At 58.6% G+C, this 13,738-nt stretch overlaps 1 protein-coding gene across 2 annotated transcripts in view; it reads right to left on the reverse strand.

Moving 5' to 3' along the window:
- Positions 1 to 12,950, reverse strand: part of GRID2IP (Grid2 interacting protein) — a 29,424-nt gene extending 16,474 nt beyond the window's left edge. The window contains exons 1-6 of one of the 2 annotated variants that reach the window (XM_066342294.1): positions 12,937 to 12,950; positions 5,455 to 5,703; positions 5,140 to 5,225; positions 3,448 to 3,517; positions 2,874 to 2,968; positions 2,421 to 2,604 (exon numbers count right to left, since the gene is read on the reverse strand). In XM_066342294.1, the coding sequence (XP_066198391.1) occupies positions 2,421 to 2,604; positions 2,874 to 2,968; positions 3,448 to 3,517; positions 5,140 to 5,225; positions 5,455 to 5,703; positions 12,937 to 12,950 (698 nt within the window). Of the gene's footprint in view, positions 1 to 2,420; positions 2,605 to 2,873; positions 2,969 to 3,447; positions 3,518 to 5,139; positions 5,226 to 5,454; positions 5,704 to 8,247; positions 8,283 to 12,936 lie in introns of those variants that run through there. The other variant, XM_066342293.1, reaches the window with a different exon arrangement.
- Between the last annotated feature and the right edge of the window lie 788 nt (positions 12,951 to 13,738).

The raw sequence follows: 13,738 nt of genomic DNA on the forward strand, positions 1-13,738 counted from the left end.
CCACATGTTGGCCAGGACCCGGCGATGAGGGAGCCCGTGGGCACCGCTGGTGTGAGCGGAAACGGTGCTCTGGGAAGCGGTTTGACCCAGCCTCATCAAATTAGGTAAACAAATACCCGAACATCCATCCAGCAGTTCTGCTCTTAGATCTAGATTTCCAATAAATTGTGCACAGCTCCGTGGGACAATGAGCACAGAGATGGATGTTCATCCCAATGTTACTGTGATGGAAGAGAGTGGAGGCAACCCTGTGTCTGTCACGGGCAAAGGAAACCGATGAGACTGTGGCTGCGATCTGCAGTAATGTGGCCGCAGCTACACACAGTGTATTAAATGTACGGCAGAGAAACGTGGGCAGATCCAGATGCAGAGCACTGGGTGGGGAAAAAAAATAAATAAAAGAAGCCAGACACAGCCCTGGCAGGTTGGCTCAGTGGTAGAGCGTTGGCCTGGCGTGCAGAAGTCCCGGGTTCGATTCCCGGCCAGGGCATACAGGAGAAGCGCCTATTTGCTTCTCCACCCCTCCCCCTCTCTTTCCTCTCTGTCTCTCTCTTCCCCTCCCGCAGCCAAGGCTCCATTGGAGCAAAGATGGCCTGGGCACTGGGGATGGCTCCTTGGCCTCTGCCCCAGGCGCTGGAGTGGCTCTGGTCGCAGCAGAGCTATGCCCCCGGAGGGGTAGAGCATCGCCCCCTGGTGGGCAGAGCATCGCCCCCTGGTGGGCAGAGCTTCGCCCCCTGGTGGGCGTGCCGGGTGGATCCCGGTCGGGCGCATGCGGGAGACTGTCTGATTGTCTCTCCCCGTTTCCAGCTTCAGAAAAATACAAAAAAAAAAAAAAAAAGAAGCCAGACACAGAATGCAGTATATAGCACAACGGTGATGTGAAATACAAAGACATAGCAGGGAACAGCCACGCCCACTTTTCAACGTCTTCAGACAAAGGGGTGCCCATTAAACTCAACAGACTTGGCGGGAGCGGGGGGGACACAGAGAGGGGATTGGGGCGAAAGGGGACACAGAGAGGGGATTGGGGCGAAAGGGAATGAAAGGTAGAAACACCTAACTGTCGATGGATGGATGGACAGAGCGTGTTCTATCCCTACAATGGAGTATTATTTGGCCATAAAAAGAAATGAAGTCGATGTTGTAACTTGGAGGAAGGCTGAAAACAGTCTCGGTGGAAGAAGTAGACACAAAAGTCCACACACTGTGCGGTTCTGTTTGTGTTGAAATGTCCAGAACAGGAAAATGATAAAGACATAAAGTAGATTAATTAGTGGTTCCTTAAGGTGAGGAGGAGCAGGGAAGAGGGAGGGGCTGATGGCGACAGGAGGCAGAGTGCCTTCTGAGGTGACAAAAATGTTCTAAATTTCAGTGTGGTGATAGTTGTACATATTTGTGGATATACTAAAAACCAGCGCATTGAATTCACACTCCAATGGATGAATTGTATGGCACGGGAATCATGTCTTAATGAAACTCCTTAAACAAACAAACCAAAAAGGATGAACAAGTGGCCCTGGCTGGTTGGCTCAGTGGTAGAGCGTCGGCCTGGCATGCAGAAGTCCCGGGTTTGATTCCCGGGCAGGGCACACAGGAGAAGCGCCCATCTGCTTCTCCACCCCTCCCCCTCTCCTTCCTCTCTGTCTCTCTCTTCCCCTCCCGCAGCCAAGGCTCCATTGGAGCAAAGATGGCCCGGGCGCTGGGGATGGCTCCTTGGCCTCTGCCTCAGGCGCTAGAGTGGCTCTGGTTGCAACAGAGCTTCGCCCCAGAAGGGCAGAGCATCGCCCCCTGGTGGGCAGAGCGTCGCCCCCTGGTGGGCGTGCCGGGTGGATCCCCGTCGGGCGCATGCGGGAGTCTGTCTGTCTCTCCCCGTTTCCAGCTTCAGAAAAATAAATGGAAAAAAAAAAAAAAAAAAAGGATGAACAAGTGAGGAGCTTTGCATGGACCAGGACAATGAACCCTAGGGACCTAGGAGCGTGATGATCACAGCCTGCCTTCCCTGAGGTGCAAAAGATGTCAAACGAAGTCCCTGAGGTGCAAAAAGATGTCAAACGAACCCCCCAGGGGCCTGGCCGGTGGACAGTGCCCTCAGGCGTTTGGCATCTTGGGGCTTTGCTGACACTGGAACTTCTGTTCCTGTGAGGGTCCCACCCTCAACGTTGTCTGCTCCACTTTACAGAAAAGGCTGTGACTTGCCCCGGGGTCACGTGGCTAGGAGGTTTCAGAGGCAGGGTTTGTTCTGGGGCAGCCCAACGGTCCCCACCTTGGGGACCCTGGTACAATCTGCTACTTTTTTTCCCCCGAACCTCCCCCAGGAGAAGGGGGATGGGGAGGCTCAGTCAGGGAGACCCGATGGTGAGTCTGGGCCGGATTTGGGGCCCACCCAGAGCAGGTCCCCAGCGCCACTCCGGCCGGGCCACCTGTGCTGGAAGAAGCTCTCAAGAGCCCGGCAGATCCCATAGCGCTCGGGAGGCGTGAGTAGGTGCTCCAGCTGCTGGCTGAACGTCTTCCCCTGCACGCGGATACTGGAGGGCAGGATGTCCGCCACCCACTGCAGGGAGGTGAGCGCTGACGACGGGTTGGGGGAATCCAAAGAATCAGAATCTGCAGGGCCACAGGCAGGAGAGGCACAGGTGACCCAGTATCCCCAGGCCAGGGGACCTTCCTGAGCTGGGGGGTGGTTGCACGGCACCATGCATTGGGTGGCATGTCTGCAGCCCGCAGCTGGGGATGGGGTTAGAGGGACAGCCTGGGTGGGGTCCTTGAGGTAGTAGTCCCACTGGATCCCACAGCACCACCTGGGGAGGAATGCTGTGGGTCTGGGGCAGAGCAGAAGGGCCCCTTGGGGTCTCTGTGGCAGTGGGGGGTCTCACCGCTGGCGAATGGGACGAGCCCCTCTTCTACCACCAGCGTGGGCATCGCACCGCTGCCCTGCAGCATGGACACCACCTTGTCGTGGGAGCAGTTCCTGCCAAGCAGAGATGGCCCAGGGGGGGCCTGGCTGGGATGAGCCCTGTCCACAGCCACCTACCAGACCTCCCTGTCCCGCCCGCAGAGGCCACATTGCAAGTCCCCAGCTGTGCCACAAGCAGAAGCCAGGGCACTGCTCTCCTGCTCGTTAATCTCTGCAGAAGAAGCTCTCGGCCCAGGGCCTGCTGGACACTTCTGGGCACAGAAGGGCTCACACCCATGTCAGCCCCAGGCAGGGCTCCCCTGAAGGGCAAGACTTTGAATTCTGCATGGAACTGGGGTGTTTTCTGGTTGGAAGGATGAACTGATGTCCTAGCTAAGGCGGGAGAGTAGATTCAAAAGTTCCCAGAGGATGAGGGACAGACCCTGGGACCAACTGGTCAGAGGAGATCAGGACCATAGCCTGGAGGTCCCAGGAGGCAGCAGTTTTGGGGGACAGTCCACCACCAAGCTCTGGGGTCCCCAATAGCCTCTGACCTCATGTCCAGCCCATTGAGGAAGAGGATCCGGTCACCGGACCTAAGGGAAGCATTGTCAGCCGGGCTCCCTGGAGGCGAGAAGAGAGGGCGTGTTGGTCAGCGGGGCAGGGCTCACTCCTGTTCCACAGGTGGGTATGGGACGGTGGCAGAAGAGAGCCAAAATAGGCCAGCGGTGCCCACATGAGACCCAGTGCCTCTTTGCTCTCAGCTGCTCTAAGCAGGGAGTAGGGCAGCGTGGACCACCGGTCTGCCCTGAGATGTTGGAGAAGAGCTGAAACAAAGGAGGTCTTGAGAGCAGCATTTCACAGCTTCTGCACCCCCGGGGGAGGGGCACTCTAGACACTGCTCTTGGGCCCTCATCTGAAGGTCCACGTAATAGAGTCAGTCCTCTGTGCCTTTGTCACCTGGAGGAAACAAATCTGCCCAAAGAGAGGCAGTCCTTCAGGCTGGCAAACATGGTATATTCATCACATTTTTTTAGGCTTTGCTGACACTGGAGGACTTAGTGTCCCTCCCTGGGCTCGCCTAGAGAGAGCCAATGACTGGTCTGCAAGCCGGCCTTTCACATGCAAACCTCCCAATCCTGAGCCCATGCCCACTGAGCTCCTCCTCTTCCGGCTCTCAGACACTGAGCACTTGCCCTCACCACCCAGGGCCTGGTACCAGACAACTAGGGCAGACCCTGGGCCCAGAATAGTTATTCACACTAGCTAGTCCTAAGCCTGTTCACCCTGCCTTGCCCACTTCTTCCCACAGAAACCCCAGGAAGGGCTCTTGTCCACCTCTTCCCCTGGGTCCCTCCACTTCCTGTCCTGACCCACCGTGTGCTTCCCATGAGTAGCCCTGCATGGCCTGGCCTAAGCCCCCTCCTCTTGGAAACTGTGAGTAACAAACTACCTTTTCAATGGCCACGAGCTCCTGGTCTGTTGGCCTCACCCTACCTGAATGATAAAAATCTGCCTTTTAAATGTAAGGGAGCAGCTATTTCTCACTCTGCCTCCATGTCCCTGAGGGTCAGACCTAACCCAGAATCTAACAGCTGGAGAAGAGGCAGTTGACACAGTCCTGTGGGTGGTCACAAGAGGAGAGAATTCAATTCAGTGCCAGGAGACACTTCTATCCCCCAGGACCTTCCACATTGGAATGGGCTGCCTCAGCAAGACAGGAGTCCCCCCCCCCCCCACACACACACACACTAGAAGGACAAGAAGAGGAATCCCTACTCTGCCTTCTTCATGATGTGACCTTTCCAGGAGCAAGAGGGAGTGAGCTGGGTGGGAGGAGGAGAGGGTCCAGACTGAGGGGACTAGATAACCCGTAGAGGCCCAGAGAGCCCCGTTGCCTCTCTGCTCTGGCCTGCCTGGCAGGTGCCCAGTGCACAGGGAATGCTGTTTGGGGTGCCACTAGGCAGACAGCAGCTCTGTTCTGGCTGCCTGTTCCTGGAAGTGGCCCAGCCCTCCCTGTGGACACAGGAAAGGTCCGGGTGGAGAACTTGGTTCATTTGGCTCAGGGGTGACCCTGAACTTGGGCGGTGTTTGCCCCAACTCGGCAGATGGATGATTTGGATATGCTGCTCTGAGACACTCAGAGGACTCCGGCGACATGAGGTTTGCAGAGGGGGCGGGGGACCGCTGAGCAGCGGCTTCATGAGGTCCTTCACCCCATCCTGGGCAACTCGCCCACCCCTCACCAGGCAGGACAGACTCGATCCAGACTGGCCCGTGGCCGCGCAGCGTGAAGCCGAAGCTCTTGTTGCCCTTGTAGACTCGTACAGTCCTGGGGATAAAGAAGGCACTGGGTGGGAGTGGGTAGCGTGCTCTGCTCAGGGGCAAGGAGGCTGGGGGACACCGGGACGGAAATGTCCTGTTCACTGTAACCACCCCAACCTAGCCATCCACCCCCACCACCCTCGCCGCCAGGTGTCCACCCCTCCGCCCCACTCTCCACCCCTCTGCCCATCCACCGACCAGGAGGCGTCCACAGCCCGTGCCCCCGCCCTGGATACCTGCGCGCGCCCCCCGAGCCCGCGTGGCCGCCCAGCAGCGAGGCGGCCTTGCGTGGAGGTGGCTCGTCCGGGCGGCGCGGGGCGGCGCTGGCGCGCGTGGACACCAGGAGGCGCTCCGGCCGCTCCTCGCTGCGGCTCCGGCGCAGCCGCTGCGCGCTCTGAGCCCGGCGAGCGCGGCACAGCTTGCCCAGCAAACCCTGCGACACCACCTCGTCGAAGCGCGCCCGGTGCTTCTTGGGGATGAAGATCCTGCCGGGGAGGCCAGTTAAGTCGGGGCGCGCTCGCAGACCGTGTCCTGTCCCGATCGCCGCAAACTGCGGCCCTAAGGCGCCTCCTGGTCGGCGTTGCCCTTGGCTCTCCGCCCTCTTCTCAGGGTGGTGGGGGACTCAGCAGCCGGCACCCCAGTCTCAGACTGTCCCCATTATTCCTCCAGTCTCCGGGAGACCTCAGCGTCCCCGAAAGCCACGGTCCCATTCTCCTCCTGCTTCTCTTTTCTCTGGCCTCTCCCCTCTCTCTTGTATTATGCCCTTGTCCTGCCAGGCCAAGCCCCAGCCAGGGAGCCCACTACCCACCTTCGTCCTGCCTGACTCCAGGCACCTCGGCTGGAGAAAACTGAAGGCACAACCCAGCCTAGTCAGGCTCCCACCAGAAGACCTCCATCACACCCCCAGCTCTCCTGCGTGCTTCTCTGGCCAGCAGGCTCGTAGGCTGCCTACTCAGAAGGTGCCCGGGTCACCGCCTCCAGTCCTGCCTCTCACTTTCCCCACGATGTTGCCCCTGCCAGGTACATGCTCTGCTCCCTTAGCTAAACTAATCTGCCCTTCAACACCCAACATTGGCTTTTTTCAGTTTAACCCTCCATGTTGGAGTACGTCCCTATGATCTGGGCCAGCCAGGCACTGGGCTCAAAGCTGAGGCCATGGTAGCTCCTGCTCTCAGAAAAGTCATCTGGAAGTGGTGAGAAGAAGCGGGGGTAGGGGAGGCTCTCATGGTCCCTCATGTGCGGGTCCACACCAGGGAATGGCTCCTTGGTGACCAAGCTCTCTGAGGGCTGGGTCGGCAGCTCGGCTTTGAGCCACAATGACCGGCCAGGATCAACACCTTGGAGGGACTCAGTGACTCAGTAAACAGGGGTGCGGCTGCCACCAGTGGTCCAACCACACCTCTGAGTGATGGTAGCAGTTCCCATTCAGGTGGACTCCTCGGTCCATAGCAGAGGTTTCCGAGGGTCTGTAACTTTGCAGGGTTAATGCAGCTGGCCCTTGGCACAGCTGGGGTGGAAGCCCAGCCTCTGGGCCTCAGCTCTGTGGCAGGGCTCTGTTAAAGGCCCCTGAAGATCTGGTTGTTAGCAAGGCCTCCCTGGCTGCATCCCAGTCTCCTTCCCTGTTCTTTGTACCAGGAGCGAGTACCAAGGGCATGGTGGGGAAGGGCTGGTGGCATTGCCACCAGATGAAATACAACTCCTCGGAAATCACCCAGGGGGCCCCCCACTCAGTTCCCTAGACTTTGGGGGAGGGTAGGATTAATAAGGCCAGGTGGGCAGAATAGCTGCCTGCTGGGAGGGAAGGGGTGTGGACCTTCATGAGGGAGGTGCAGCAGGACACCCCCCCAAACTCTGCTCCTGGATGTCCCAGGAGACCGGGAGGCCAGAATGAATGGCCTATTCAACTCTGCCAGAAGCATCTTTGCTTGATCCGCTCATCCTTGCTACCCACAGCAATTCCCAAAAGATCTAGAGCCTTGGTCTCATTCCCCAGATGGTCACTCCAGGTCTCTGGAGCCTGACACCTCCATCTGCCCGGCCTGTGCACCTCCCCACACTCTCCCGCACCCCCCACATGCCTCGTGCTCAGACAAAGGAGAGAGGACAAGCCAGAGTCCATCCACCTCAGACTCTGGGCTCCAGAAGGCATCAGCCTGGGGTCCAACCTGGGCAGGGGCCAGATGACCATTCCAGTTCTACCCTCCAGCAACAATTAGAAAAGGCCCTGCCTGCCCCCCCCCCCCCATGGGAACCAGGATGGATCGCCAAGTGCATACATAGGTGGGGGAAAGTCGGGTAGCCCTTTCCCTGATTGGCGTCCTCGGGGCTGAGCTGGAGGCCAAGTGAGCCAGATGCCCTTCCTGCTGCTGTGTGGGCCCTCCACATGGCTCAGTGCAGCCCTGGCATCCCAGCACTGGGTCTGCTTTGAATCGACTCTCACAGCAGAGCCATGCCCAGTGGGGACTCATGGCCCACTGTGGCCCATCACTGCCCCTCTGATCCTGACACGCTGGCTATGGCTGCCCCAGGGCTCTCAGGTCCTTGCTATGCCAACGGGCTTCTCTGAGGCCACAGGAGTCTTCCCGGGCCATACAATGAGCTGCAGTCAGGGTCAGTTCTGTTCTCTCTGCCTGGCTAAAGGCATGTCCGGGTTCCTCCCAGGGGCTGCCCTCGCCTAGGGTCTTCTCTGCCCACCACAGTCCCCTCTGTTCCGTTTCCTAGACCAGCGCAGTCATAGGAAGGAAAGAGGGCTGTTCAATCCCAGCCCTTAGTTCCGGATCCCAATCCCAGCCCCTAGGGCAGCGCACGGGTTCCCGGCGCCCAACGCGGGGAGCTCGCCCCTGGTATCCTCCCGGTTTATGTCCACCTTCCCCAGCTCCCGGGCACTAGCTAGGCACGGCGGGTGCCCACCAAGGGCAGGGAAGCCCTTTAGTGCCCCAGCCCCACCCACTCGCAGGTTGACCGGAGGCGAGACCTTGGCGCCCAGGGCGCACGGTTCCCGGGGGGCGGGGTCGCGATGGGAAAACTACCGAAAGTGCCGGGAGAAGCCCTGGTCCTTCCCCATCTGGAGCCGGCGACGGCGGCGAAACAGGTGCCGACGGCAGAGGGTAGAGGAGCCCGCGAGCGAAGAGAGGGCGCCGCTACTCCTCCAGCCTCTGGCCGGCCAGCGCACACCGCCCCGCCCGGAACAGCCGAACCCGCGGCCCCGCGTCCGCCCCTTCTCGGGTAGCCCCGCCCCGCCCCGCCCCGCCCCACTCTGTCCCTTCGGGGGTACCCTTCAGCTAGCTCCCCGGGATCTGGGGCGGTTCGGAGCTGTCACGCTGTTTCCTGTCGGCCCCCTCAATTAATTCCTCCCGGGCGCCTCGCCTCCGAGCCTCCGATCTCGGGCTGCGACGCACGGGTTTCCCGCATAGTTAGCGAGTCCCCAACACCCACTGCAGTGAGAAGGAACCCGACATCTCCGAAGACTGTCTTTTGTAGAGCATGGGAAGGCTTTCCGGAGAGGGTGACCACTGCGCTGGGCCTCAGGGTGGCTCAGCAGGAGTTGAGGCCAGCAAGAGGAAGCCCCCTCTCCCACCTATCCGAGGGACAAGCTCCAACAGAGAAGAGGCCAGAGTGGGGGGGGGGGCCTGAATGCCAGTGTCAGCGGCTGAGAGGGCACTGAGACAGACTGGTGGGAGCCATGGGAAGGCCTAAAGGATTAAAGGAGAGGTGCTGGTACACCAGGGGAGGGGTGATGTCGGGAGGAGGACAGGGAAGGGTGTTGGGATGGGACAAATGTTTAGATTCTAAAGGCCGAGGAAGGAGAGCGGATGAGACCTGGTGGGTGAGTGGAGCGAGAAGGAGGCCACCAGGTCGGCAGCTCCCAGGTGAGTGAGTGGGTGGGTGAAGGGCGGACCTCACTGAGGTGGGTGTGTCCTACTGGGAGAGGGGAGGAGACAGATGACAGGAGAGGAGCTCCGGGCTGTTCCCCGGGCTCTGAGCCTGCTGCTCCCTGGAAGTCAGAGCAGGAGCAGACGCTAGGCATTGTCCTTTCTCACGGGTCAGAGTCCCGATTGCAGGCCAGGAAGGATTGGTAGTTGTCCTGGAGCCAGCCCCCGGGCATCCTGGAGAGGGGCTCCCTGGGGGCATACTCAACAGGGGACATCAGCACAAGGCTCTCTCCTCACTGGAGGCAGTCACCACCCAGACAGGCTGGAACTGCCCAGGACTCTGCCCCTGTCCCAGTCACTAGGGGAACACTGACACGGTCCTGCCTGCGGGGTCCTGCAGCCCGTCACGGGGAGGACCTTGCAGACCCGACCATCAGTCTCTCTCTGGTCCTCTGCCCAGGCCATGCTGCCCAACACCCCTCAGCCCCACATTGCTGACCCCAGCAAGGCAGCCGCCACCTGCGGTGACCTCTCAGGCTGCTTTTCTCCTCTGTAGCAGCAGGAAGCCACGGCCGTGTCCTCCTAAAGCCCTGCCCTCAGTCCTGCCAGGGAGAGAGATGTCTAAACACCCTCACTGTGAGCACGGCTCCCTGGCACCCACAGGGCCACAGCTGTCCTGTTATGATAGGGCCATTTCTGACGGACCTGCAGGAGCTGCAACGCCCCAGCATTTAGACCCAGGCCTGCCTGGAGCCTATAAGCACTGTCCACCTTGCTGTGTGGATCAAGGAGAAGCCAGCACAAAGCAAATGCGCGCGCTCAAATCCAGACACGGCCGGCAGGGCACACACTGTCTTGGGGCCAGTGAAGAAGGTACAGAAGGGGTCAGCAGCTGGTACATCTGGTCAAATGACTCAAGGCAGCACGGGGCGACCAGGGGTCAGGCAACAGCTGGCCTTCCCTGAAGTGCCTGCCCCTGTGAGAACACTCTACCAAAAAAAGGTGGCCCTAGGGTAGTAGTTCTCAATCACAGCCGAGGTTGCCCCTTGGGGGATGTTTGGCATTGTCTGGAGACAGTTTTGGTGATCACAAAATGACAACTGGGAGTGAACTAGGCTACCAGAACATCCCCATACAGCAGAGAATCGTTGGGCCCAAAATGTCAGGAATGCCATGGCTGAGACGCTGCTCTAGGGAGAGAGAGAGAGACTGTCGTGGGGGAAGCCGCGCTGATTGAGTATGTATGCCTGGCACTGCCAGTTACACAGTTTCATAGAATTCTCCCAATAACTCTGTAGTGCCGTGTCCCTGACACTTGTTACAGCAGAAGAGGGTAAAGGAGGTGCAGGTGTTCCCTCACACGCCACCCCCAAATTCTCCACTAATGTCCTTTCTGCTTGGGTGGTAAACACACAAGGCAACAGACTAGTGGTTTTCAACCCTTTTCATCTCAGGACACACATAAACTAATCACTAACATTCTGTGGCACACACAAAAATATATTTTTTGCTGATCTGACAAAAAAAAATTTCGGTATAATTTTGATTCATTCACACCAGATGGTTATTGTTGTGCTGGCTGATGTCATTTTTTTTTAATTTGACAATCTAAGGGAAAAGAGGTCAGTACCTCTGACTAAATAGTCAAGTATGGCATGTTTTAAAAAGTCTCATGGCACACCGGTTGAAAATCTCTGCAATATATAGATGATGTAGCATAGAATTGTATGCTTGAAACCTATATAATTTTATTAACCAGTAAATGTAGCATCCCAATAAATTTAGTAATCTTTTTTTCTGCTTGCAGGTGGCCGAGTTCATTTATGTGATTTCCTACTAAGAACCCTGCTGGGGACCTGTAGGTGTTACCAACCCCCTTTTACAGATAAACAGTAGAGGTCAATGAACCGGCTCAAGGTCGCACAGGCAGTAAGTGGACTTGGGGTTCAAGGTAGGTCTGTCGGAATTCCAAATTCCAGCTTCCCCCACCACTTCCGTTGTCCCCCCCTGACCCCAGTGCCTGCCCCTTCCTCTCCTTCCCTATTTTCTGAAACACTAGTCCACTACAAAGCGGACTCAGCTTTCCTGTTCCCTCCTAACCACGTCACACTTTCCAGACTGCCTGTCCTGTCCTAATTAGAAAGCTGTTTCCTCACTTCATCAAACTGGAATCCCTTTGGGGACAGACCCAAATTAGGCTTCGAAGCCACAGGATTAGCTGCCAGTTGTAAAGGAAGATGAGACCCTTTGCTGACGTTGCTGCCACTGACCTGAACCTCTCCCCTTCTCAGCAGTGCTGGCCTGGAGAACGTCCTGTGGTGACGTGCTTGTGCCCAGTCTCTATGGTTGCCAGCAGCCAGGTGTGAGTATTGAGCACTGGAACTGTGGTTAGTGAGACTAGGACGCTGAATTTAAAATGTAATCTAATTTTCACTCAATTTAATTTTAAATAGTGACACGGGGCTAGTGGCTACTGCTCCTTCTCCCTTCTCCCCAAGCCTTCTGTTTTGGCCACTGGGACCATGCTTGGAGGCCTTGAAGTGATTTGGGTGGGTGCCAGCTTTTCTTTTGAACACCCATGCATGCTTGCGCGCGCGCGCGCGCGCACACACACACACACACACGCACACACACACACACACACACGCACACACACACACACACACACACACACCCCTTTACAGCTATCCTTTGTTGCTCAACCTCTCATTTAAACCTTGTCTCTCATTGATGGGGGAGGGGAGGTCCCCAAGACCCCTGGAGTTCTTCATGGCCCTTCCTCCCGTGTGGGATGGTTCACAGCCAGGCACTGTTGGGTACACTGAGTTTGGTACCTGTAGGCCTGTGTGGCACTGCCCTTACTTTGGTGCTCAAGGGTCCACTCCTGTGGCTACATGCTCAAGGTGTCCCTGATGAACACCTCTTGGGAACTGTCTTCCCACCTCCACAGTACACAGTGCCAGACCCCACCCTTTGAGCCCCAGACTGGCACCAGCTGCCTCCTCGGAGAAGCCTGCCCTGATTGCCCCCTGACGGTTCAGCCCTCAGCTGTCTCTGCTGGCACTCAGCGCTTGGAATCACAGATAACTGTGCCTGTGACTTCTTCATGCCCGCCTGAACTCTTTTGGGAACGTGCTGCAGGGGGATTGCTGCCTCCCTGGGCCACCAGGGCCTGGGGCTGGGGGGCTGGGGAGGTGGGGTGGAGGTGGCTGAAGCCACACTGCCAGGGTACCCCTCTCCCAGCGGAGCCCAGCTGGGCCCCGCCCCCTCCTCCAGCAGCTTCCCAATTTTCCTGTCGCACTTGACTCGTGCAGACAACAGAGGCTGCTGCTGTTTCATCCTCCCCAGCAGCGCCCCGGGGGATATGCGGCGGGAACGGGCATCCCCAAGTGTCCAGGGTTCCCGCTGCCCGGGCTCTAAATCGGGCGCGTCCCAGGGGGCGCCGCCCCCACCCCGGCTCGTCCTGACCCGCTACCCGCTGCGGGTGGAAAAGGCAGGCGTGGGGGCTGTCCCGGGAGGCAGACAGGCTGGCCTGGCACAGGCGGCAGGGACAGAAGCTGGGGTAGCACCAAAGGGAGATGAGGGGCCCTCGAGAGGGCCTCCAGCGGAGTCCGGCTGCTAGCAGTCCTGAGCTGCGCGCCAACTTCCCAGGGACAACCCGCTCGCCCTCGCCCTTGGCCCAGCGCGGGTGGAGAGGGGCGGGGTTGGGGTCTGCCTATCCATCACTTCCCCAGGGAGCCCTCAGCGCGCGCACAACGTCTTCACTGCAAATTCGGCTCCAGAAATAACTTTTTTTTTTTCCCCCTCTCGGGATTTTTCTCAGCAAGGGGCAGGCCCCTAACTCACCCCAGGCAGCTCATGGTGGCTGGCCTCTTTCGGTGGCCTTCTGTGCTCCGCTGCAGAGCCGAGACGCTGCGCCCGCCGGGTCTTGGGGCGGGAGGGGGGTGGCCAACCCCTTCCCTGACATTGGCCAGGCCCAGAGGGAGGGGCAGGCTGCGGGGTGAATGGCAGCGAGGGGAGGGGGGCGGGTTGAGTCCGGGAAGGGGGAGGGGTGGGGATAGGGGAGCAGTCGCAGACTCCGGAGGCAGGGTGGGAAGAGAAAGTCCCGCAGGATCCGAGCAGGGAGCGCAGCACTCAGGCCCGGGGGCCTGCTGAAAGCTGGGCAGGGCAGGGCAGTGGTGCCCCGGCGGGAAGGGAGGGAGGGGGCGCAGGAGATTCCCTGGCCACTCCAGGTGTGGACCCACCAGGGGGGATTTTATTGTATTTTTCTGAAGAATAAACTCAGAGGATTCAAAGCTGAACAGAACAGCAGAAGTGCACAGCTGACCAAGTTCACATTCCCGTGCCTGCCACTCACTTGCTGTGTGACTTTGGACCAGCCTCTTAACCTCTCTGAGCCTCAGTCTGCCTCTGTGAAATGGGAATAATAATAGCGCTGCAGGATTCAGCCAGAGAGTGTTCTTCTAGGGCAGACTTCCCCAAACTATGGCCAGCGGGCCACATGCGGCCCCCTGAGGCCATTTATCCGGCCCCCCACCACACTTCCAGAAGGGGCACCTCTTTCATTGGTGGTCAGTGAGAAGAGCACTGTATGTGGCGGCCCTCCAATGGTCTGAGGGACAGTGAACTGGTCCCCTGTGTAAAAAGT

Source organism: Saccopteryx leptura, chromosome 6 (genome assembly GCF_036850995.1).
Source record: "Saccopteryx leptura isolate mSacLep1 chromosome 6, mSacLep1_pri_phased_curated, whole genome shotgun sequence".
NCBI classification, from domain to species: Eukaryota; Metazoa; Chordata; class Mammalia; order Chiroptera; family Emballonuridae; genus Saccopteryx; species Saccopteryx leptura.